A 24475-nucleotide genomic window follows, 5' to 3' on the forward strand; every position below is an offset into this window, starting at 1 on the left:
GTGACTATTGTGTGCAGTCTTTAAGCGTTCGATATTTATTCAGTCTAAAGCAGATCTGGATATGAAACTATACCTTGAATGGGATAGGAGAGCGTCGATTTCGATGAGGGAAAGTCATAGTTCTTGTTTTATTTAACATAGCGAAGGAAAGAACTTTAGCTTGTTGATAACACAGTAAAGAATCGTGCGTACATATGAAAAATGAGTGTATATGTGCGTGTTGGCGTGTATGTGTAGACCAATTGTGTTGTACATCTGTACTTATGCCCCTCTTTTCCCCAATATCATAGTACTTATTGACTTTTATCTACTAATTTATAAAATCATATCGTGCATACTTTCCATGATTATGAATCAGTATTATACGAGATAAACTGTTAATGCATGATGCATAATTACTAGCTTCAAATGGATGCTATTTCGACGAAGATTTGGGCAGGGCTCATTATGCATTTGGAGTGCATATCAATTGTCTGGAATGGTGCACGACAAAAGTTGCGCAGTTTGCTCCAGTGAAAAAAATATATATCTACACATGTATATGGAAATTGACTGAACGTGTGTGAATCTACATTACTCGTATACGCACCGTCATGTTAAGAGTGATGGTGATGAGACCATTAGGAAAATCCTGTTGTGAAGAAATCATAAACATCTACACGTTTTATGCAGCTGTTTCAAACACGCACGCACACACACTTTGTATATGTGTATATATATTTATACATATACACGTATATACACTTATATATGCACACACACATATACATAGATTATACACGCACATACACATATACATATACATATACATGTACATATACATATACATATACATACATGTTTATTATATGACTGATATATATCATATATATATATATATATACATATATATGTATGTATAAAGAGAGAGAGAGAGAGAGAGAGAGAGAGAGAGTAGGGATGATGCCGAAATTGATTTACAATGCTGATCGAAAAGCGCCATCAGTCCCGTTCCAGGCAGTGTGAAATGTGCCGTGCGATCACTGTGTATAGATAGGTCTTTTAATCATACGAGAAATCATTTCCGCCCCTGGGAGGCAAAACACACAAAGAAAGCGAGAGAGAAGGAAGAAAGAGAAAGGGGAGGGGGGGGGGGAGGGAAGGGGTTTACGTCTACCTCTTGCTGATTCCATTTTTCTTCTCATTTATTTACATTTTCGATTGTTTCATGGAGCAATGACCAAGCCTGCTCATTGTACATGTAAGTATTTTGTGAAGCCAGAAAGTAACGGACGCTGGCACTGACTGACGGGAGAAAGCACATTTTGAATCCAGTACGTCTTATGCCATTACACTCTGGTAAATAATGATACCTGTAAACAGATTTGCTTGCTCTAGTGTTCATTTGAATACAAATTTCATATCTTTTAATGACAGATGTGAATTAAACGCTTTAATTGCTGATAAGTCTATTTCTTTTTCCTTCAGAAATCCGCGAAATGCTGTATGTGATTTTACCTCGTGCTAAAGTGGGCTTTAGTAGATAAATCGAAATCAGAATAAAGAATTTGACTCAGATTTTCATGACGACCGTAATACTTTAAGAATAACAGAGGAATTGCTAAATTGAAATAAGAATCAAAACAATTGTAGCTAGGGAAAAAAAAAATCAACTTTTACAAGGTTCCAACTCATGGTCACAACATGTTATCTAAGGTAGATATAGACTTGTTGTTCCATATGAAATCAGTAGCGCCATTTGGAAATCCGCCTCGAGATTCAAACTCCGGACGCTATCATCTCGCAATGATAATATGTACATGTAATGTATGCTATGTAACTCTCAGCGTTGGTGTATTTCTACGACGGTCTTTCTCTTTAGATTAGCGTCCTAGTGTATTTTCACAAAGCTGGTACTCTCGACGTTGCTGCGAAAGGGACCACTGGTCACGGTGTCACATTGAGAGTATAAGAGGAATGATAAAATGTGTATAAAATATGGATTGCTAAGTCAACAATGTGTATTATTCCTTTTTCAAATGTCTCCCCTCGATGCTTGATATAAATACTGCTGTTGATGACTCCGAGACTCCCTATGAACTACAGGAATGTGAACCGGAATCTAACTCACACTGTCTTATTGCCTTGCCTAATCCTGGGATAGTTTGAGTTCAACACGAATAAACAATTCTCAGATTTTGATCGCTTGAAAACATCCAAGCAGCAGACATTCATGTCCTGAATAATATGGGAAGGAGTGTCACTTGCTGAGACTGAATTTCAGCTCCTGAGCACAGATCGGACAGCCAGTAACTCATGGCGCAAATTATGAAGCAAACCCATCAATCACACACCCTCGCAAGCAGTCTGTTCAGATCACCTCCTAGTGAACAATGACCCAACATGCCCATGTCGCCACTCTGACATTAGTATTCCGAAACACGCCTGCTGTTTGTTTGTCACGCTGGGAGAAACTTCGCTCGTGTTGCCCGCCTCCTCGTTTAATATCTTTCGAAGAAAGAAAAAACAAGACGAATGATAGGCTGGGGGCAAGATAACGGGGAGTTAAAAATGTCAATCTTGCTGAAAATTTCGACAAACTGTGGTCGACGTGTCAATTTGGCGGGAGGATGCCCTCCGAAGTATCTGGCGCGGATGTTCGACCCGTGGCACCGCATCATTAGTGGCTAGTTAAGGCGAGAATGAAGCGTTAAAAAGTGACCCCTCGCTGAGAATTTGGTCTGCCCGTTTGCAGAGTCCGTACCAGTGTAATTCTCGTACCGGAAGGCTCAGTACCCTTAATATTATTTCAACATATAGTTACCATGTACAGAAAATGTCAGATTGGATCCCATCACTTTTTGGATATCTCTATAACATGTAAAGTGCGTTTTACTCCTGTTACAACGAACGCGGTTATAACAAAATTTCCGTTACAACAAAGTGAAAATGCAGGTCCCGAAATCATATTCTATATATCTCTGTATGCTCTACTGCTAGACTGTAACCAAATTCTGATATAAAGAAAGAAACTGCCGTTCACGAGGACCTCGTTATAAGAGGGAGTTCCCTGTATAAAATGTCAATTGTTCTAATCTCGGTTTTAGTCAGGTGTTCTATAATTATTAAGTTGAGACCAAGCAGTTGAGTGAAATAATTCTAAACAATATCAATCTATATACGACACCCAAATGGGCGAACGGACAGTATTTCACGCTTCCCCTTTCCACCTGGTCTCCCCCTCCCTCAACACACACACACACACACACACACACATACACACACACACCAAAGAAGAGAAAAACAGAAGGAAAAAAAGGCGCGGGGCTCCACAAGTGAGGTTTGGAAGGAGAGGGCGATATATTTCAATGATGAATCAATTGGCTTCGCGGTAGTCTGTTTAAAGTCTGGGTTATTGTCACCCTGCCTCTCTCTTTTTGCTTGTTTGTTTATTTGTTTGTTTGCGCGTGGGGGCAAAACCCGGCAGCTAGGGTGACTTTATTGGAATCGAAATTGGTCAGGGGGTAGTAATTTAGACGCAGAGAAAGAGAAAGAGAAGAGAAAAAGAGAAAGAAAGATAGATAGAGAGAGAGAGAGAGAGAGATAGAGAGAGATAGATAGATAGAGAGAGAGAGAAGGAAAGAGAAATATATGTAGAGTGGGAGAGAGATAGAGAGATGGAGGTGGATAGAGAAAAAATAAAGAGAGAGAGAGAGATAAGGAGAGAGGGATGGAGGGAGGAAAATGAGAGGAAGCGGTTAAGAAATCCCAATTGAGCTCATGTGATTATGAACGGTTTCTCACACCACAGACGAATGTCTGACAGCTTTACACACATTATGTGAAAATATGTGAAGAAAACGAAGTGGTGCAGACTCATTTTAAAAAAGCTTTGGTTCAACAAAGATCGCATAGAATATGGCACACAAACTTGCACATTAAATATGCAAATTCTGAATGTATTCCTACTTCACTAAAATCATTTTCATCGAGCTCATCCTTTGCAGGGTTAACATCTTCGAAAGGGTCATGTCGTTATTTTCACCCCAACAGTGCTAGTACCCCCAAATTGCACACTAAAAAGGGAAACATCTCATGCAGGTAGTCCTACTTCGAAGAGCTATTACTTTCTGTGGAGGGGCGTGGTTCGTGATGTTAATTAAGCAATAATGATGATATCATTGGGTCTCAATCTATTTCCCAGTGAATGGGAACTCTAAATTGCAAAGAAAGGGCATTTCTAGGTGTGGCTACTATATACGCTGGCATTACAGAGTTGGAATTGATTTACGAATTACCCCAGAGCAGAATTAGCAGTCTTTTCTAATCATACTACAACTGACTACGTGATAAAGCTTGTAATAGAACCATTATTTACCGTGGAAATGGAATGACTTAGATGAACAATTTTATATACGTATATATGCATCATACTTTATTTTGGAAGAGATGCAATGTACTATTTTTTGATAAGTAATATTCCGTTTGTTATGTTACAATCCCTGCAAGGAAAAGATTTTCTAGTGTTTTATACAGAGATGTTTGGCAAGAAGTCACTTTGAAATAAAAATGCCTACGATCAAATTACAGACGTATTAGCACCACCATAGCCATTATAATCTATATCACAATGGCATGGAAAATAATCATGCAGGTGCCACAAGCAAAAGTATATTGTGATATGCAGAACAGATTTATAACTCAATATGTGATGCTGCATTTAGTCGAAGGAGCGCGCGATGTCACGTTTTAGAAACCAGTCCTGTCATCAATTCTGTCGAATGATTTTTTTTTTTGTACGTCTTGCTAACATATGAGACATCTCGTTTCCCATGTCATTTATATACTTTAGTAAACTACTGTTTTGTAGATTGTGTGTGCGTGCGGTGCGTGTGTAATAAGACTGAAAAGCCCAGTATTTTTGCTTTTAGTATTTTATTCTATTTTTTATTTTTTGCTGGCTGATGCTACGGTAACCATGATTACTGACTAGGAGCTTGTAATGATAGGATACATGTCTTGTTTCGATAGATTGCACATAGAAGAAAATATTTGTAAGCATTTGTAGCAGGGTCAAAAAGAAAGAAAAAAGTTAGTTGAATGCAAATGCGTGAAATAAAGCGACGTAGTAACTGGAAAACAAAAAGGAGTTTGACAATGAACAGGTTTAGGAGTTACAGGGCAGTTTATTTGCCACTTGCTGCTAGGGAGGGTTGCAGATAATAAATTCAACTGACCTTCAGAGCCAGCATTGATTTCTCTCACATCTAGAGCTGCGCGATTTGTTTACACTTCCCCGGCAACGAACAAAGGCCGTCGGTTTCAAACCCACCAATGAACGCTCAGCGTCTCTATTCGTTGCCGTGGAGACCGTGGCGATTGGCGCGCCGAATCGTTCCTTTTCGCGCGCGCAGTCTGCCTATCGATTCGCTCGAGGCAAAGAGGAAATTAGATCCCAATATTGCGAATGATAATTATTAGTTCGTTCCGGTTTCCCAGGGGCGACCAGAAATAAATTTTCGTCCTGAGCTGAGGAGCACTATACAGCCTACTTTATTAGCTTTTCAATCCGGCGTACCTGCCTGTTTTATGTGCTTACATGCGTGACAAGCTCAAGTTGATGACTGTACCTTAAAAGCACATTCATTGAAGTTTCTTCAGATCTTTGTTGGTTCGTTGTTAAGATATTCTCATGTACTATACGATAGAGAACAAATGTAAAAATGGTATCACTCTGACACTGACTATGTAGTCTTACATGATACCAGTAGTTTTCACAATACTTTCTAAACTTGTCTTGTTCTTATACAGTTAATTACTATATTTCGTTGCTGTTTTCCTTTTTCATTTACAATAGAAAATAATACTAGATTTGACATTTTGATGATAAAGTTGAAACTGAAACGAAGCCGACACTCCTAGCTCTCTTTTAAACCTGCAGTTTGAAGGCATGATGTGGTCCAGTTTCAAGAGGAAATATCATTTGACGAAAGGTGTAGTAAAACCACTTGACAAGCATCGGCATCGACGATTATATCACTTCTTTAACCTTTCGTGTGTGCTTTGAGTACCCATTGGGAAAGAACACTGCCAGAGTTTAGCACATACTGTCCGGTCCGAAGTCCCTGGTACAGAAAAGGTTAAATCTTCTGGTTGAATATTCCCTTCAAGTGCCTATAGCTCAGGGATTTTGGGAAGAGAAGGGCACTTGTGTAAATATCGAGGAAGCATTGGAGCGGAGGAAGTGCCCGTCTCCGGGGAGACGAAGCAAAGCCCGTTTTTTTCGCGCCTTTTTATGTCGCGCGTGTAAGTGCCCGGGTGTGTTAAGGTAACGAGTTTTTGTGGAGTGGACAAACAATGGTTATGAATTCTCGGTGAGGGTTATTAAATCATCGCTGCATTACACCCGGCAAAATCCGGAGGAAATCAGATGGAAATGAACGCCGGATGAAAGACCATACTCAGAAAAAAAAAATGAAAAAAGAGTCTTCCGGGACGTCTATGAGGTGAAATGAAGCGAAATCATAAAAGTCGATCGGCAATTTTTTTATGGTAGTTGCGATTATTGCAATATTCTATCCCAGTCAATATTTTGAGCGACGAGGTCTTTTTTCTTCATAAAGACTGGTAGTTAAACATTACTAACAGGCAACGAGCAGGAAATTGGCATAAATTATCGTAGCTGGCGAACATGTCAGCAACGGAGGCATGCATAAAAGAATATCTCCCGGGGAGGACAAAAGATAATGTTTCATTTTAAAGCCTAAACGAAATATCCAATCACTTTGATCAATCATGACCCACCTGCTACCGTCTCATCACCAGACTGAAATCATATTGAAAAAGAAGGACAAGGGAAGTAAAAGAAGGATCCTTTACCTTACAGCACAAGAAAAGAAAAAATGTCATGAAAGAATAATTCGCATTGCTAGTCATCTCTTACTGTTTTAAGGGGTGCACGTCACGAGACCGACACCCACGAGTCATACAGCCCACGAGTCATACAGCATACAAGTCATACTACAGCCCATGAGTTATGCAGCTCACGAGTCATACAGCCCATGAGTTCGACACTAAGCTAACAAGGCCCACGAGACTGACACATTAAGCCCCGTGTTGTATCTGTCGAACTCGTGGGCTGTTTTTACCTAGTGTCAAACTCATGGGCTCTATTTGCCTAGTGTCGAACTCATGGGCTGTATGAATTGTGAGCTGTATGACTCATGGACCTGTTTGGTTTCGAACTCGTGGGCTGTATGACTCGTAGTTGTCGGTCTTGTGGGATGACGCCGTTTTAAGCTCTAAGTGAATCGATCGAATGATTATGATAAGTGTGCTGTCCCGTTCTTCTTTCAGTGTCTTTGCTAAATCAGAGTTTGAATCATGATACAGACAAAAGTGAATATCCATATAGGCTCCTCTTTTCTGAGGACGTTGTAGGAAATTGTCTTAGCACAAACGAAAAGTTTGATCGCAAAAATGGCTAGACGCCATTTAAAAAAAAATTAAAATAAGTTCATTATCACATGGAGCAAAATGAAAGTTTCTCACGTGATACCTTACTTGTTATATAGCAGAAAATATTCTTGATTTCAAAATTACAAAAATCCATATTTTTGTTATCATTTTCTGTATTTTTTTCGCAACTTTAATTGGAAATATCTCAAATCAACCAGAAAGGAATTAGTTCGGTCTGAAGTAACACTCTTCAAACGTAACAGGGAATATGGAAAATTATGTTTTCTGCCAGTTGTCACTACAGACAAATTGCATGCCGCCGATACCAGGCTAATGGCTTTAAAGACCTCCGTGGAATGGCCATGGAATTCATGTCTGGCATGTGTTACAACAGATGTGACCAGACTCAACAATTATATACATGTGTGTGTGTGTGTGTGTGTGTGTGTGTGTGTGTGAGTGTGTTCGTGTGTGTGTGTGTGTAGTATATTCAAATTTACTGAGAAGTAAACATATTCTGTATTTTTTTTTCTGTCCCACATATTCAGTTGACTAATTCTCTCTCTCCCTCTCTTTCTCTTTTCCCTTCTCTCATTATCATATAGTAATATATATATATATATATATATATATATATATATATATATATATATGTATATATATATATAATGAGATTAAAACCTAAAATGGCATTAAAACGCTTTATCCTGTCCTGGCGAGGAAATTAAGCGCATGTTTTAGAAACAAGACACCAAACAGGTTAATCATCGCATTCTTCATCAGCGACCAGGATGCGATGTGATGTTAGATTAAAAATCCGTTTCTGAAGCAGAACATACACACAAGGGTATACGTCTGGTCCTGATACATATATATATATATATGATTGTATTCACATGAAAAAGAAGAGAAAAGGGAGAGAGGGAGGGAGAGCTATCAGTCAATATTCTTCATTCAGTTGATGGTACTAGACATGGTATTAGACATTCTTATTGCGTTGGAAAGAAACAAATATCTGGTATTAGGGAATAAAATGGAAATTTAGCTTCCCTGGATTTCCACGATCTGATCTCTTTTCTTTTCTTTTCTTTTTGTTGTTCTTTTTCTTACGTGAATAATGGACAATGGGCGCTTTTGTTCTTTAAGTCCTTCCGGACAAATGGCTAGCAATATACTTTCTAGACGTATGAAATGCATTGAATGCATCATGAAGTGTCCACTACGAAGAAAATCTAACTTAAGCACATATGGGAAACGCGAGTACAAAAACAGTCAAAACACTCATTTTGCGGAAATTGCACACTTGTTTTGCCTTGGCAGGGAGCAACCTGCAAGGAAAACAGATTTACAAGACCTAGTAAGTGGTCATAGAAACGTCTTCTAATTTACACTTTTGCTAAATAGAATGTCGTGTCTCTCGATTCAGAGGGGGGAAAAGACAACAGAAGAACTTGCATTACCTTTTAACCTTTTCGAAAGACTTTTGTGATGTGTGAAAAAAAAAATGGATGGCTCTTTCGCATTTTTGACATAGAGTGAAACTGTGACCCTGCACCATTTGTATATGAATTCAGATAATAGTTTCTTTTTCGTGGAAAATAGCTCTTTTGTTTGTGCACTTGGTTTTGTCGAATCAATAACTATAATTGTGTATATCACACAACTGAGGCAACACTCAGCATATTAAAATAATGTATGGACATCATTAAGTTTTTTTTTAACGCTTTGAATGGCTGCTATAGTGTGAGAATTACATCATGTGGCTGTGAGATGAAATAACGCCCTTTTCTGTGCATGGACACTGGTCAAGTCACATTTATATGAAGAGTTTGTTTGCAAAAACCGATAAGTCCATATTTGCCAAATGGAGATATTTGCGATTAAAGGTCAAGAAAAATAAAGAGAATAAAAAGAAAAATTTTGCTTCTTTTGACCATAACTTCAAAAATATACCTTTATATGTAGTGACCAATATGTCATTTAAAAGGTATTATTTTGTACTTTATGACAGAGATCGTACTTCAAAATCTTCAAAAATGGACTTATCGGTTTTTGCAAACAAGCCCGTCATATATTGCTTGACTAATATTATTACTCAAATCTCACAAAAACACTCATAACCCTAGCAGTATTAGGAGACCGGGTATGAGATTGGGCGGCTCCCAAATTGTGGAATAACCTATACCATACGAAATCAGGAAATACCCTACTGTGTTATTTAGAGCAAGACTTTAAACACGTCTTTTAATGTAACAATAATGTAATCCAACACTGTTACGCTTATCAGGAGATGTTGCAGCACAGAATATAATTCTATTGTAATTACTTCTACTCCTACTACTACTACTACTACTACCATTACTACTACTACTACTTCTACTACTACTACTACAACTACTACTTCTACTACTATCATGAGTCATTAATGATCCTTATGTGATATGTAAAATCAATGTACGTGTGTATGTATGTAATATGTGCGATGTATATAGATATGAATGTTATTATTACTATTATTAATATTATTATTATTATTGTTATTATTACTATTATCATCATTATTTATTCGGCTTTCAGTCACAAATATCAATTACATTTTCAAAATAAGAACATATACTGGAGAGGTATGCTGATGTTGGCTGAAGATTTGGAAGTGGTCAACACAGACCTAAATCATGGTCATATTCTAATCAGAGAATAAGATTCTATCACAATGAAAGATGGGATTCATTATGTATGTATGTATGTATGTGTGTGTGTGTGTGTGTGTGTGTGCCTATGTATGTATGTCTTATGACGTATCTGCTCATCGCAGAAATTCGTGCGTGCCCCAGACAAACACAAATTTTAAAGTGAATATAATCATTATGCTTCACGGGACAGACTGCAAATCATTCTACCTGTACAATGCCATATGGGATAAGGATTTTATCGTTTAATCTAAGAATTAAGTGCCGGAACGGAAAGTCGATAATCTCGAGTTTTATTATCACTTTCATGTTCACGATTACGTCACCTGCGACCTTTGCAAGCTTATTTACGTGATAAAGCTAAACTATGTGATTCAAAGACCGAAAACCTTGTAGTTTAGTTAATTGTCTGTCGACATTACAGGCAAGTCATTCTATGACAAGGCTTTATACACATGCATTTCACAATCGTTGAACATACATTTTAATGATGTAAATTTCATGTGAGTGAATCCAACCAATGAACGTCAAGATCCAACATACACGTAGACCAGTGGGAGGTAGAGCTGATGGTACAGTGATTTATCACCTAGGATTTGAAACCCTTATAACAGTCTTTTTTTTTAAATTCTCTAAAGTCGCGCCTTTATTCTGGTGACTACATCATTATTAACTGGAAGAAATATTGACGGTCGTATAATCTTTTTTAATTGTATAATTCAGAATTTACACAAGCGACATTTTAACAAAGAAGGGTTTGATCGTTTTCCAATGTACAGATGTACGTTCAGGTTCTGTTATATTTCTTTTGTGTGTGTGTGTGCTTGTAATAATGTGTGTGTGAGTGTGTGTGTGTGTGTGTGTCTGCCAGTCACTTCACTTCATATTTCAAATAAGTTAATTGACTCTGTTAAGTTTTATACATTAACATATCAAACAAAACAGAGCAAATTACAGATAGACCAAGCTTCTGTGTCGTTTGAAAACACTGCTCAAATCTTTGGTCGTCAGCGAGTAGAATCCTTTGCGGCGTATAGGCCTATAATTTAATGGGCTCTGTTCAATTTGGCATTTAACATTATTGAGTATCAAAGTGTGATGTCATATAGGCATTCACAGCATCGGACATTGATTCTAAACAACTTCACCTTGCCCGAATATCTGCGAACACTTAGTATGCTCGCGCCTGGTTCCAACTTCCAGCTATAACAAAAGACTGCGACATCATCACTTCGGTACTCAATGACATGAATACCTTGAATATCCTCGTCTTCTCTGTAATGTCCATATTTACAATCTCACTTTCCTTTTTTTTTTTGCTCGTTTCTGATGTCCAGTTCGCTTGCAGGACTACCAGGTCCAGCTGCATGACAACCACGTGATGAGAGGGAACACCGCCGTCTTCAAGTGTAACGTCCCACGCTTTGTCAAGGACTACGTGAATGTGACCGCATGGACTATGTCAACAAACGTAATTCACTCAGGTACGGTCATCCGACACCGTTTTAAATACTGTGGGACTACATATCTTTTGATTGAGACATCCTTCGATCTCCTCCATCGCGTGTTCCCTTGTTAGGACGGTCAATATATTGATTTAATCTCCTGTGATCCCTCAAACTCACAAAAGTGATCAAAATTAGGTTATAAATTTCATCACTTTTGAGGAAATTACAGTCGTAATTGTGTTGATCGTGATTGTAGAATGTCCAGTGCCTATTATGTACCGGTAATGTAGCCAATTCGAATACATGCATCATAGTTTATGTCTATGTTGACATACATGTGTCTGAGTGTGCGTATGTGTGTGTGTGTGTGTGTGTGTGTGTGTGCGCGTTGTGAGGGTGGGGATTCGAACGGAGCATCCTGATTGATATGCCAATTTATATAAAGCATTGTCGTTTCGTTTCCCTACTTTGCTGAAATCATAATTCATATTACAACTCGTGGAATAAAAGAATGCAGTTTTTTTCTCTCTTCTGCTAAAAGAATTTTATCTCAAAAAAACACCTTAACAATGTGATCTTGATTTCTTTTTTTAATTTTGATCACCAGAGAGATTATAGTCATCAAATAAAAAATAAGCCTACAACAGGTTACCAACTATAAGCCTAAGCATAAAATCAATCACAAAAAACCGCACCAAAACAACCGACGGATGAATGAATATCCCCCTGCACACACAAAAAAAAAGAAAAGAAAAGCAAAACAAAGCAAATCTGAAAAATAAACCCGATCTCACTATGCATTGCTGTGGGATGCCAGTTTAAGGTTTATAACGCCTCCATGCAATAGACGCCGGTTTGCAACTAACACGATAGGCCCACCCATAGCGAATACTGTAGGGTCTAAGATTTCCCTCGTATTGAATACAATGCTCATGAGCGCAATGCATGCAATTAGTATGAGTTCGACCCAGGGTAGTTTTGATCTAATAATAGCAATGACAAACGTATTAATGGATAGCCTGTACAGACAAATGGAATATGAAGGCATGATGAATGTGTACCGATGGATATCATGCAAATATCCTTGAAGCAGCGCAAGGCAAAATAATGGAGTCGATTGCATGGGTTGCTAGCAAAACGAGACAATTATTAGCCCGGGCTTGCTGGCTCATCCGGCGTTTCGGTAAGTAATAATGACGGAGGAATTTGATGATGCATAATTTGCCATTTGTAGCCGGGCAACTGATCATCATTCGCGTTTACAAAGAGAGGAAGAAATGGATACAGAACAAAGTGAATAGTATTGAGGAGCATTTGAGAGGACATGATTTTTTTATTCTCTTGTGCTAAGCAATGAGAAGCAATCGGAGACTTGCGCCTGATGACCGTTTACCTCTTTGTGACGTCAACAGAGGCGCTCTTGTTGGGATTACCGCTTGCTTTTACTATAGTATTTTCACCAAAGACGAAACAGAATGATCTCAGATTGAGCTATTAAACTGAGATCATCTTCCCATCTTGAAATCGAAAGAGCGTCCTCGGACATTGTCGGACATAACGACGTGCTATTGCAAGATATTTCTCACCTAAAGGGATCCACAACTTTATGTAGGAAATTATGTCCAAAGAAGGAAATTGCACTTTACGAATGCAGTGGAACAAAGGCATAAGTTCTATTTCTACGTTTAATAGTCATACAGTGTAGTTTTATTTTATACAATATCAAAACAGAAACTGAAGGGACACTAGGCTCATATCAAGGGAGGTATGATTTTTTTAATGACCGTACGCAGTGGCGGATGGGGGGGGGGGCGCAACCGACTTTATTTTTCGTTAAAAACAAAAGAAATAATTAGAAAAAAATGAAATGAAACCCGGAAGTGGCACCAGAAATATTAGTTGCGCCCCCCCCCCCTTTACAGAATTCCTGGATCCGCCCCTGGTACGTCATGTAAGGCCTTGCAAAGTGACGATATTGTAGATGGAACCAGAAGAGTCACATGACTGTTTGACGTCATTTCCGAAAAAAAATGTATATGAATATGTGTTTTTTAATATATTTGGGGAAACTAAAAACATCTGAAGCGACTGAAAATTGGCTGAATAAAACGTTTCTTCGCGTGTGTGTGTTGTGTGTGCATGCGTGTGCGTGTTTTCATAGAGGGCGTCCTGTAAGACGATTAATATTGATAATAAAGATTGGGTGGAACCAATTTATATTTGTTTATATATTTTCTATTATATCTTGACAAGTGGTTGATTCCATCCGAATTTTTGTTGGTTATTTGGTTGCTCCAATTCAAACATATAAGGCCCCCCCCAAAAAAAAAAAAAAGAAAAAAAAAGAAAAAAAAAAGAAAAAAAGAAAAAAAAAAGAAATGTCTATTGGGTATCAAATAATTTTGTAAGTGAATTTTACATGTACTAGCTCTGATTTCTTCAGAAAACCTGAACTGAAACATACTATAATTATCTCAAACATTTTCATCTCCGAAGGAATTATATCGATGATTATGGCAGTTCTTTATCTTTTTGTTTAGATTCAGAACAAATGATCTTCGTATCAAACAAACTTTTTTTTTCAGTTTCCTCAATTCATGATATTCACATAATAATTTCTTGTTTCCCGCCACTTGAGCAGAAGGTCGGTTCAGCGTTTTGCCGAACGGCGAGCTACATATACGAGACGTGAGGAACTCGGACGCCGGTGACTACCGGTGTACCGTCCGCAACAGACTGACGGTCAACAACAAGGTCAGCCCGCCAGCAACACTCAGCGTTGCAGGTATGGGACCATACTAACAATGGTTTCTGTTGCGTCTATTGCTATTTTCACTTCTACTTATTATGTTGCTACCACTGTCACCAGTGCCAAATCCACCACCTTATTGCTACATTACTGGTTCGTCTTGCCTCCCGTGGTAAAATGCCGTATGTATAATGTTGTTTCATAAATATTTATTTTATCATAATTACTATTTTTTTTAACCTATGATAATGATAATAACAATGATGATAATGATGATAATAATAATAGTAACAATAATGATGATGATGATGATAATGATGATAATGATAATAATAATAATGATAATAATAATAATACCATTGTTGTATAATTTTTTGTCGCCCTCACCATGCTCACTGATTCCGTTTCTCTTCTTCACAACAATTGCTCTTAGCTGCAATCGCATGTAACGATCCACTAGCACCACTATAGCTCTGCTACTATTTCTCCTGCCCGTATTTTCTCCTATTACTACTTCTACAGCGATAGCGACCACCAAGATCTTAATATTTTGGTTATCTGGACCAATCACAGAGAGCCAGTACAAGATTGAATAGACTGTGCCTTGACAGAAACCGGAATATTGAGTTGCTTTAAACAGTATTGCAGAAATAAAATCGGCTTTCTTTAATTTCGTTAATACTACCGAAATGTAAAAACGAATTCATGTAGTTGTATATTCGCGAGAGACAATACCTTAATTACGTTATTGCTAAAAGTCATACAAAAAGAAGACAAAAACTACACGAACATAGACAGAGAAAAAATGAAGCAAAACAGCAAATGAAAAATATTAAATTCTAAATGACATGTTGTGAACTTCGCTTTTGTATTCTGTCTTGTGTGAGCTCACCCACTTAGTGAGCCTTACTCTTGAATATATATTATTATTTTGATCAGTTCTGCCGTCTGGTTGCAGGACGAGAAATCTTACAAACAACCGCAAAAACCACTACAGAGCATTTCCAATACGATGATCATTGGTGCGGATAAATTCTGAAGTACGGCTAGGTTTGGTATATTGGCGTCCCACTGCGGACTATATTACTTTGTAATGGCTTGTCGTTCTCCAGTGTAGTGATCCGTTTAGCGGCGTGCTGCACCCAGCGAATCGCTATGCGATGAGAACGAACAATTATCATTCATCAACGGCGTAGCCAGGATTTCATCTTAGGGGGGGCGGTTAGTCTGCGAGGGAGCGAAGCGACCGAGCCCGAGCGAGCGTAGCGAGCGAGGGGGGGGGGGGGGGGGGAGGGTGTGGGAGGAGCGAGGGGGGAGGGGAGGGTGTGGGAGGGGGGGGGGGTGTCCCCCCTCCCACGGTAAGAACTTTTTGCATTTTGATGTTGTAAATGGTGCAATTTGATGCATGTTTTTGCGCGTTTTATCGACGTGAAACAGTCCCACTTGTTCATGGTAGCAGTTTATTTTGACGTAGATTAATATTGAACAATTTGCCTATAAAATGGAATAATTCAGATACACTTCTTGTATTGATTCTTTTCACTGAATATCATGAACGCGACTGAACCCGAGCGAGCGGAGCGAGCGAGGGGGGAGGGGAGGGTGTGGGAGGGGGGTGTCCCCCTTCCCACAGTAAGAACTTTTTGCATTTTGATGTTGCAAATGGTGCAATTTGATGCATGTTTTTTGCGCGTTTTATCGACGTGAAACAGTCCCACTTGTTTATGGTAGCACTTTATTTTGATGTAGATTATTATTGAACAATTTGCCTATAAAATGGAATAATTCAGATACACTTCTTGTATTGATTCTTTTCACTGAATATCATGAACGCGACTGAACCCGAGCGAGCCCGAGCGAGCGAGGGGGGAGGGGAGGGTGTGGGAGGGGGGTGTCCCCCCTCCCACAGTAAGAACTTTTTGCATTTTGATGTTGCAAATGGTGCAATTTGATGCATGTTTTTGCGCGTTTTATAGACGTGAAACAGTCCCACTTGTTTATGGTAGCAGTATATTTTGATGTAGATTATTATTGAACAATTTGCCTATAAAACGGTATAATCTAAATACACTAGTCTTCTTGTATTGATTCTTTTCACTGAATATCATGAACGCGACTGAACCCGAGCGAGCCCGAGCGAGCGAGGGGGGAGGGGAGGGTGTGGGAGGGGGGACTCCCCCCTCCCACAGTAAGAACTTTTTGCATTTTGATGTTGCAAATGGTGCAATTTGATGCATGTTTTTGCGCGTTTTATCGACGTGAAACAGTCCCACTTGTTTATGGTAGCACTTTATTTTGATGTAGATTATTATTGAACAATTTGCCTATAAAATGGTATAATTTAGATACACTTCTTGTATTAATTCTTTTCATTGAATATTATGAACACGACTGAACCCGAGCGAGCAGAGCGAGCGAGGGGGTAGGGGAGGGTGTGGGAGGGGGGTGTCCCCCCTCCCACGGTAAGAACTTTTTGCATTTTGATGTTGCAAATGGTGCAATTTGATGCATGTTTTTGCGCGTTTTATCGACGTGAAACAGTCCCACTTGTTTATGGTAGCACTTTATTTTGATGTAGATTATTATTGAACAATTTGCCTATAAAATGGTAAAATTTAGATACATTTCTTGTATTAATTTTTTTCATTGAATATTATGAACGCGACTGAACCCGAGCGAGCGGAGCGAGCGAGGGGGTAGGGGAGGGTGTGGGAGGGGGGTGTCCCCCCTCCCACAGTAAGAACTTTTTGCATTTTGATGTTGCAAATGGCGCAATTTGATGCATGTTTTTGCGCGTTTTATAGACGTGAAACAGTCCCACTTGTTTAAGGTAGCAGTATATTTTAGTGTAGATTATTATTGAACAATTTGCCTATAAAATGGTAAAATTTAGATACACCTCTTGTATTAATTCTTTTCACTGAATATCATGAACGCGACTGAACCCGAGCGAGCGGAGCGAGCGAGGGTAGAGGGGAGGGTGTGGGAGGGGGGTGTCCACCCTCCCACGGTAAGAACTTTTTGCATTTTGATGTTGCAAATGGTGCAATTTGATGCATGTTTTTGCGCGTTTTATCGACGTGAAACAGTCCCACTTGTTTATGGTAGCACTTTATTTTGATGTAGATTATTATTGAACAATTTGCCTATAAAATGGTATAATTTAGATACACTTCTTGTATTAATTCTTTTCATTGAATATTATGAACACGACTGAACCCGAGCGAGCAGAGCGAGCGAGGGGGTAGGTGTCCCCCCTCCCACAGTAAGAACTTTTTGCATTTTGATGTTGCAAATGGCGCAATTTGATGCATGTTTTTGCGCGTTTTATAGACGTGAAACAGTCCCACTTGTTTAAGGTAGCAGTATATTTTAGTGTAGATTATTATTGAACAATTTGCCTATAAAATGGTAAAATTTAGATACACCTCTTGTATTAATTCTTTTCACTGAATATCATGAACGCGACTGAACCCGAGCGAGCGGAGCGAGCGAGGGTGGAGGGGAGGGTGTGGGAGGGGGGTGTGAACCCTCCCACGGTAAGAACTTTTTGCATTTTGATGTTGCAAATGGTGCAATTTTATGCATGTTTTTGCGTGTTTTAACGAGTTGAAACAGTCCCACTTGCTTAAGGTTGCAGTATATTTTAGTGTAGATTATCATTGAACAATTTGCCTATAAAATGGTATAATCTAAATACACTAGTCTTCTTGTATTAATTCTTACACTGAATATCATGAACGCTGTCTGTTCAGCAATCAAACAGAAAAAAGCATGCACACGAGGGTGTAGATAGGGGCATATCCCCTCCCACACGAAGGTGATTTTGCGTTTTCAGACCTGAAATTCAGCGATCTGGTGCAAATTTTTGGTGCAATACTTTTTCATCGAAGTGTTAAATTCACGGAATTTAGCTCTTATTCTGAATGTGCACCATCTGTGCGTATGTATACAGTCTAGTAAGGTAGAGCTTAGGGAAGGGGGATTCCCCCTCCCGCTCGCGGAGCTTTTGCGTTTTTAGAATTGAAATAAAGCGATCTGGGTATAGCCACAGTCTACTTCTTTGCATGGCAGGGGGGGGGGGGGGGGGGGAGGGGCGAGCAGGGAGAAGGCGTGGGCGAGTGTTATCTCCACCCTCCCTTCCGATGGAGCTTTTATCTTTTTAAGGTTGAAATTGAGATATCTCGTATAGCATATTGATGGAATCAACATTTGGGAAATCACCAAAAAAAAAAAAAAAAAAAAAACTGATGGGGGGGGGGGTTGAGGGAGGAAAGGGTCGATTAAAAGGGGAAATTCCCCTTAAACATGAGGGAACATTCAGTTTTCGGAATATAAGTGATAAGTCTTGTGCACTCAGAATTATTCAGAATTTTTTGTAAATCTAAAAAGTGTACTTAGCTAGGGAAAGAGGCACAGAGGGGGAAGGTTTGGGAGGGGGATACCCCCTCCCAAGCACGAGAGATTTTGCATATTTTGAATTGAAATTCAACGATCTGGTGCACACTTTGAGTGAAATATTCAAAAAAAAAAATCTTATTTGATGAAAGGTTGCAAAGGAGACCCGCTTCATGTGCATGCATACAGTATACACGCATTTTTTTTTTCCGCCTCCCAAATCCCGGTCCAATCTTAGGGGGGGGGGGGGGGGGGGGCGAACCGCCCCCATCGCCCCCACCCCCCCCCCCCCCCCGGCTACGCCAGTGTCATTCATAAGGGTCTTCCACATAGGGTTTGTAACTGCGCATTGATACTTCTCATATTCTACCACTGGTACAACTTTTCTGAAAGATTTGCTACAAATTCTACACTTACTACCATTATTATTCGTGCCATTACTACCACCACTGTATGATTATTTCTACCACCATTACTACTATGCATTCCTATTATTACTTCCACTGCCACTACTACTAAATAAAACTACTACTACTACTACTACTACTACTACCACTACTACTACTTCTACTACTACTAAATAAAACTGCTACTACTACTACTACTACTACTACTACTTTTACTTCTACTACTACTACTACTACTACTACTATTACTTGTACTATTGCTACAACTACTATTACTGCTACTACTTCTACTACTACTGTACTACTATTACTACTACAACATTGTACTACCATCGCTACTACTGGGAAATGTAATTTGTTATGTATAGTAACTTGACGGAAGTTAAGATTCAGATTCAGGCTAAGATTCAAATTTAATTTTCATTTTCCGACAAAACACAAGAACATCAATTATTGTTGCATTCCTCTCAGTTGAGTGACGTTGATGCATAGTATGTTTATTTTTAATAATTTTCATAATTTCTTCTCCTGATTTTTCTTCGTGTTATTGTCATAATGAATATGATAATGAGTATGATGAAGACGATGATATTCAACGATGATGATTATATTAATGATGATTATAAACTTTTTGTTATCATAATCATCTTGATCATATAATTACAATCAATCCTGTTTGAATTACTTCATATTTTATTTTGAAATTAAGAAAGTCTAAGCTTTTGCGTCGGTTGGTGTGAGTTGTCCACAAATATACAAGCACTATATTTTACTGGACCCCTCATTTTTCCCCTACTCTCTAAAAAAAAAATCGAGTAAAAATTTTCACTCTAAAAAGAGTGAATACAAAAAAGAGTGAATTTGAGTAAATTGGAGTGAATTTTGAGTGAAAATGCTCATTTTCACTCATTTTGGAGTGACGTCAGGGATCACTCCAAAATCTTCGAGTGATCCCTGATGTCACTCCAAAATGAGTGAAAATGAGCATTTTCAACTCAAAATTCACTCCAATTCACTCAAAATGCACTCTTTTTTGTATTCACTCTTTTTAGAGTGAAAATTTTCGGTCGATTTTTTTTTAGAGAGTAGATCATAGCTTAATATTATGCATTATGCATATCTGCAATTCGGTGATTTCCTCAAATTTTTCATCTAATGTGTACTCGAGATTTATATTCGTAATTTTCTTATATCATATTCTGTGCATGAAAATGAAAAGTGTATTGAAATAAATTGAACTGACTTGACTTGAATTGCATTGATTGAATTGAATTGAATTGAAATGAATTGAATTGAATGGAGTTGAAGTGAACTGAACTGCATTGAATCGAATTGAACTGAACTGAAAAACTGAATTGAATGGGGGTCGATTTGTTTGGATTGAATTGAATTGAATTGAATTGAATTGAACTGAACTGACACGAAACTGAATTGAATTGAACGAAATGGAATTGAGTTGAATTGCACTGAATTGAACTGAATTGAATTGAATTGAATTGAATTCCAGAACCAGTGAACACCGCTCCCGAGATGATCCAGTCCCGCTCGGACTTCACCCTCCGTGTCGGTGAGGCTATTGAACTACCTTGCGTGGCCAGCGGCTACCCGCTCCCAACCTACCACTGGACCAAAGACGGCCAGGAGGTGTTGCTCGGAGAGGGGCGTAGTCTCCGTGGCGGGAATCTGTTGCTAAGCAACGTGCAGATGGAGAGTTCGGGCCAGTACGAGTGCCGGGCGACGAACCACTTGAAGTCTGTCAGCGCGCAGAGGACCGTAACGGTCAGAGGTAAGTTGGTCATCCCGCTTTACTCAGTCATTTTTCATCTCGTTTGTGTTGTCAAAAATTAGGGCAGCCAAGATGACGAGTAGCACTAAAAGGATAACAGATATTTTTCTCATTTACAGCGAGTTGATACATTTCGTAAAGGATACTAACACTGGTTTCTTAATATGGGTCTAGAGCAATTACCCCCTGGGCAATTATCCTGGACCCTTCCCCTGACCCTAACCCTAGACCTAATCTTGAACTTAATCCTAACCCTAACCCAAATTCTAACCCTAAAACCCAACCCTAACCCTAACTTTACTCTACACGATATCACTAACCAGTATTTAGCCGTGGGGTAATTGCCCCTGATACGCTTGGTATTATCATCGCGGGGGACGATAATGATAAAAGAATCATAATGAAAGTTTCAATTCAACAATGCAGATGTGCTCTTCCCAGTTCTTTTGTGGTGAAGTATTTTTGTAATGGCGAGCATAAATTAACTGCAACTAACATTCCCTCTAGAAAGAAAAGGATTTAAGAAAATAGTTTGAATGAGAGATGGGTAAGAGAGACAGAGATAGAAAGAGATAAAGAGAGGAGAAAGAACGAAGGAGAGAGAAAGAATGAGATAGATAATCAGGCAGTGAATTGAAGGAAAGAAAAAAATGGATAAATACCGTCTAACGCACATCCATATTCATCGAGAAAAGACACACATTTGCAATTTTCCAACTTTACACCCCTTATCCCATTCCCGTTATAATCGTGATGTTAAGTGCCAGAGGTATGCTAGAAAAGTGATGCGCAACTTAGAACCACCACCCGTCTTTGTAAAACACCTGTCCAATGTTCCTCTAATACACGCTGCGCCGGTCACGAAAGCTCCGAGCAGGGAATTGTATCGAAGCTATTATACTACATGGTTGATACACCCGTCTCCCAAATTAGCATCGTCTCTGTATGAATCACACCTCGATATTATCATACCCGATCAGTTCAACCGTCACTTCACGGAAAATTTACCCTTTCCTTGCATCCCCTCTTGTCCTTCTCATATCTTTCTTGTCTTTGTATATTATTATTCCCCTTTAGTTCTTCTTTCTCACCCCGTCTCTTCAGGCCTTCGATTGGAAGGCGCGAAACTCTATACTCGTGGAGAGGTTAGAGTGGGTTTAAATGTCGGTGTGCTTTTAAGTCATTAGGCTCCGTTTTGGAAAGGGTGAAATCGTAGACCCCCACTCGCCCATTCTCGTTATCTCGCACCAGGAGCGAGCCACGAATTGAGGAGGGAGGCCTCTCCAGAATTGATCATAATGAGGCGGGCGTTATGAGTGTTGATACCACTCTGTATCACCTTTTCTTTTCACAGAGGAAAACGCAAGAAAAAAAAAACACTTTGGCATGGAGCAACGGTCTCATCATAGATATATTTAAAGTTTTAATCCCAATTCAAGTCTGGCAATAGAAATCGAGATTTTTTTTTTTCTTTTAAACTGAAACTTAAATGAACTATCTATTCTAAATGATCGACTGAAAATAATTATGTGTAGACAGTCTCTGAAATGTTGTAGACCAATTGTGAATTTGCAAATCCAAGTGAGTGCAGGAAAATCGAAAAAAAAAGTGTTCTTGAGAATATATGTACGTGCGACAACATGGAAGAAGTGTTAGTACGCATGATTATTTCTTATCATTGATTATTGATATTTCTTTTACACATTGAGATGGAACATTAGTCATGCCAATCTCGCGCTGAGCGCAATTATTGAATCATGCATGTCATGCTCAGCAGAATAAGACCCTAGACCTGCTACCAATTTCAGTTGACGCTGTCATTGTTAGGGCTCGTATCTTTACAATAGTATTGACGGTCTCAATGTAGTAACCATTTTCGTCACTTGTGACTGTCGTTTTAATTCTAACGTTGACTTTGTTCCTTTTGCTATTCTTGGTTATTGGTGGTTATTCTTGGTTATTCCTGGTTATTGTCAATGATGGCAACCTTGCCCTTATTATTGTACTTGCCGATGTCACTGGCATTGACCTTGGCATTTACGATATCATCGGTGCTGTAGCAAGCATTGAGGCGTTTTATTTTCCTATCGTCTGTGTTAGCGAGCTTTAGATCTACGACGCGAACGCTAGAGCAGTCCTATATACTGCGTCGTCTATTAAGCGTTCGCGTCGCAGATATAAAGTTCGCTATTGTCATAGGTCAGCGTCGACACGAACGCATTGGGTTTGTTATTGTGGATGCTAAACGTTATTGCTTTTTGTCCCTTCAGATCCCATCTCCGTCTACTTTTACCCGCAAAAGCGGAGCGTCGACGTCGGCGCCTTCGCGACGTTCAACTGCTCCGTGTCCGGCTACCCCGTGGAGAAGGTCACGTGGTACAAGAACGCGCTGCCTCTGGACGGGGACGACCGCGTCACGGTGTACCAGAACGGGACGATGGTGGTGGCGGGCATGCGCAGAGACGACCGGGGGATGTACCAGTGCGTGGCCAGCAACCGATGGGAGACGCAGGAGGCTACCATGCAGCTGTCGCTGGGTGGTGAGTCATCAATATCATGTCGAAAAAACAACAACAACAACAACAACAACAACAACAACAACAACGACGACGACAACAACAACAACAATTGCGACAACAACGACAACAACAACACCAAAACAGCAGCAGCAGCAACAACAACAACAGCAACAACAACAGGCGGCAGTAAAAACAGCATTACCATCCCTACCAACACCACCGTCACCGCCATCATCAACCACAACAACAGCAACACAAACCCCAATGACAACAACACCAAAACAAAAGCAACTACAATAACAACATTAAAAACAACAATTCATGAAACAAAAATGATAAAGATAACAGTAAAAACTGATCTACACACGCTGAGATAATCATGCACCATGACTTTTTTTTTTTGCTCAGATGCACGAAATATATAATGTCTTGGTAATTATAACCATTGTAAGAAGGAATATTCTCTCTGAGACAACTAAAGATTGAATATTGACACCAAAATATGGAGGCGCGATAATGACATATAAATCTGTTACGATAATTGGTAATGGCGCTATGACGAATACTCTAGACATGTTCATAACTGATAATCGACGATAACAATAAATGAGTCAACAACGACAAAACAACAAATGGAAGCTGAACATTGTCAATTTTTAATGGTATGGTCAAAATCAAAACTGACACTCCCATAATTTACACGGAAACCAATAACAAAATCTGAACGGCCAAACGCTTTAATGATGCCTTCAGATGTAGTGGCGAAACATGTGGGGTTCCTATATCCATTGGTAGGTAGACAGCCGGATCTGATCATGATTATTGGACACTATGATGTTTACTGAACTCCTCAGACAATACCCGAGACGGCACTTCTTGTTGTTTTCTGCATTGTTTTAATATCTCATCTACTATATCATGAAGAGAGAATGGGTTATCGCTGCAGCTTCCAGTCTTGGGTTACCATGGTTACGATAAGTTTCAGTTTGTCTCGTACTTAAACAGGGCATAATATTATTAAAGAGATGGTGTCAAATTAAT

The 24475-nt window shown here is 39.2% G+C and overlaps 1 protein-coding gene across 1 annotated transcript in view; it reads left to right on the top strand.

Moving 5' to 3' along the window:
- Window positions 1-24475, top strand: part of LOC139708557 (cell adhesion molecule DSCAM-like) — a 71543-nt gene that overhangs the window by 4863 nt on the left and 42205 nt on the right. The window contains exons 2-5 of the mRNA XM_071620500.1: window positions 11465-11611; window positions 14217-14360; window positions 20637-20915; window positions 23186-23455. Coding sequence (XP_071476601.1) covers window positions 11509-11611; window positions 14217-14360; window positions 20637-20915; window positions 23186-23455 — 796 coding nt within the window. The 5' untranslated portion in view covers window positions 11465-11508. The remainder of the gene's footprint in view (window positions 1-11464; window positions 11612-14216; window positions 14361-20636; window positions 20916-23185; window positions 23456-24475) is intronic.

This window comes from Diadema antillarum, unplaced genomic scaffold (assembly GCF_040938485.1).
Source record: "Diadema antillarum isolate AM-2024a unplaced genomic scaffold, OU_Dant_1.0 seq00001348_RagTag, whole genome shotgun sequence".
Classification (NCBI taxonomy): Eukaryota; Metazoa; Echinodermata; class Echinoidea; order Diadematoida; family Diadematidae; genus Diadema; species Diadema antillarum.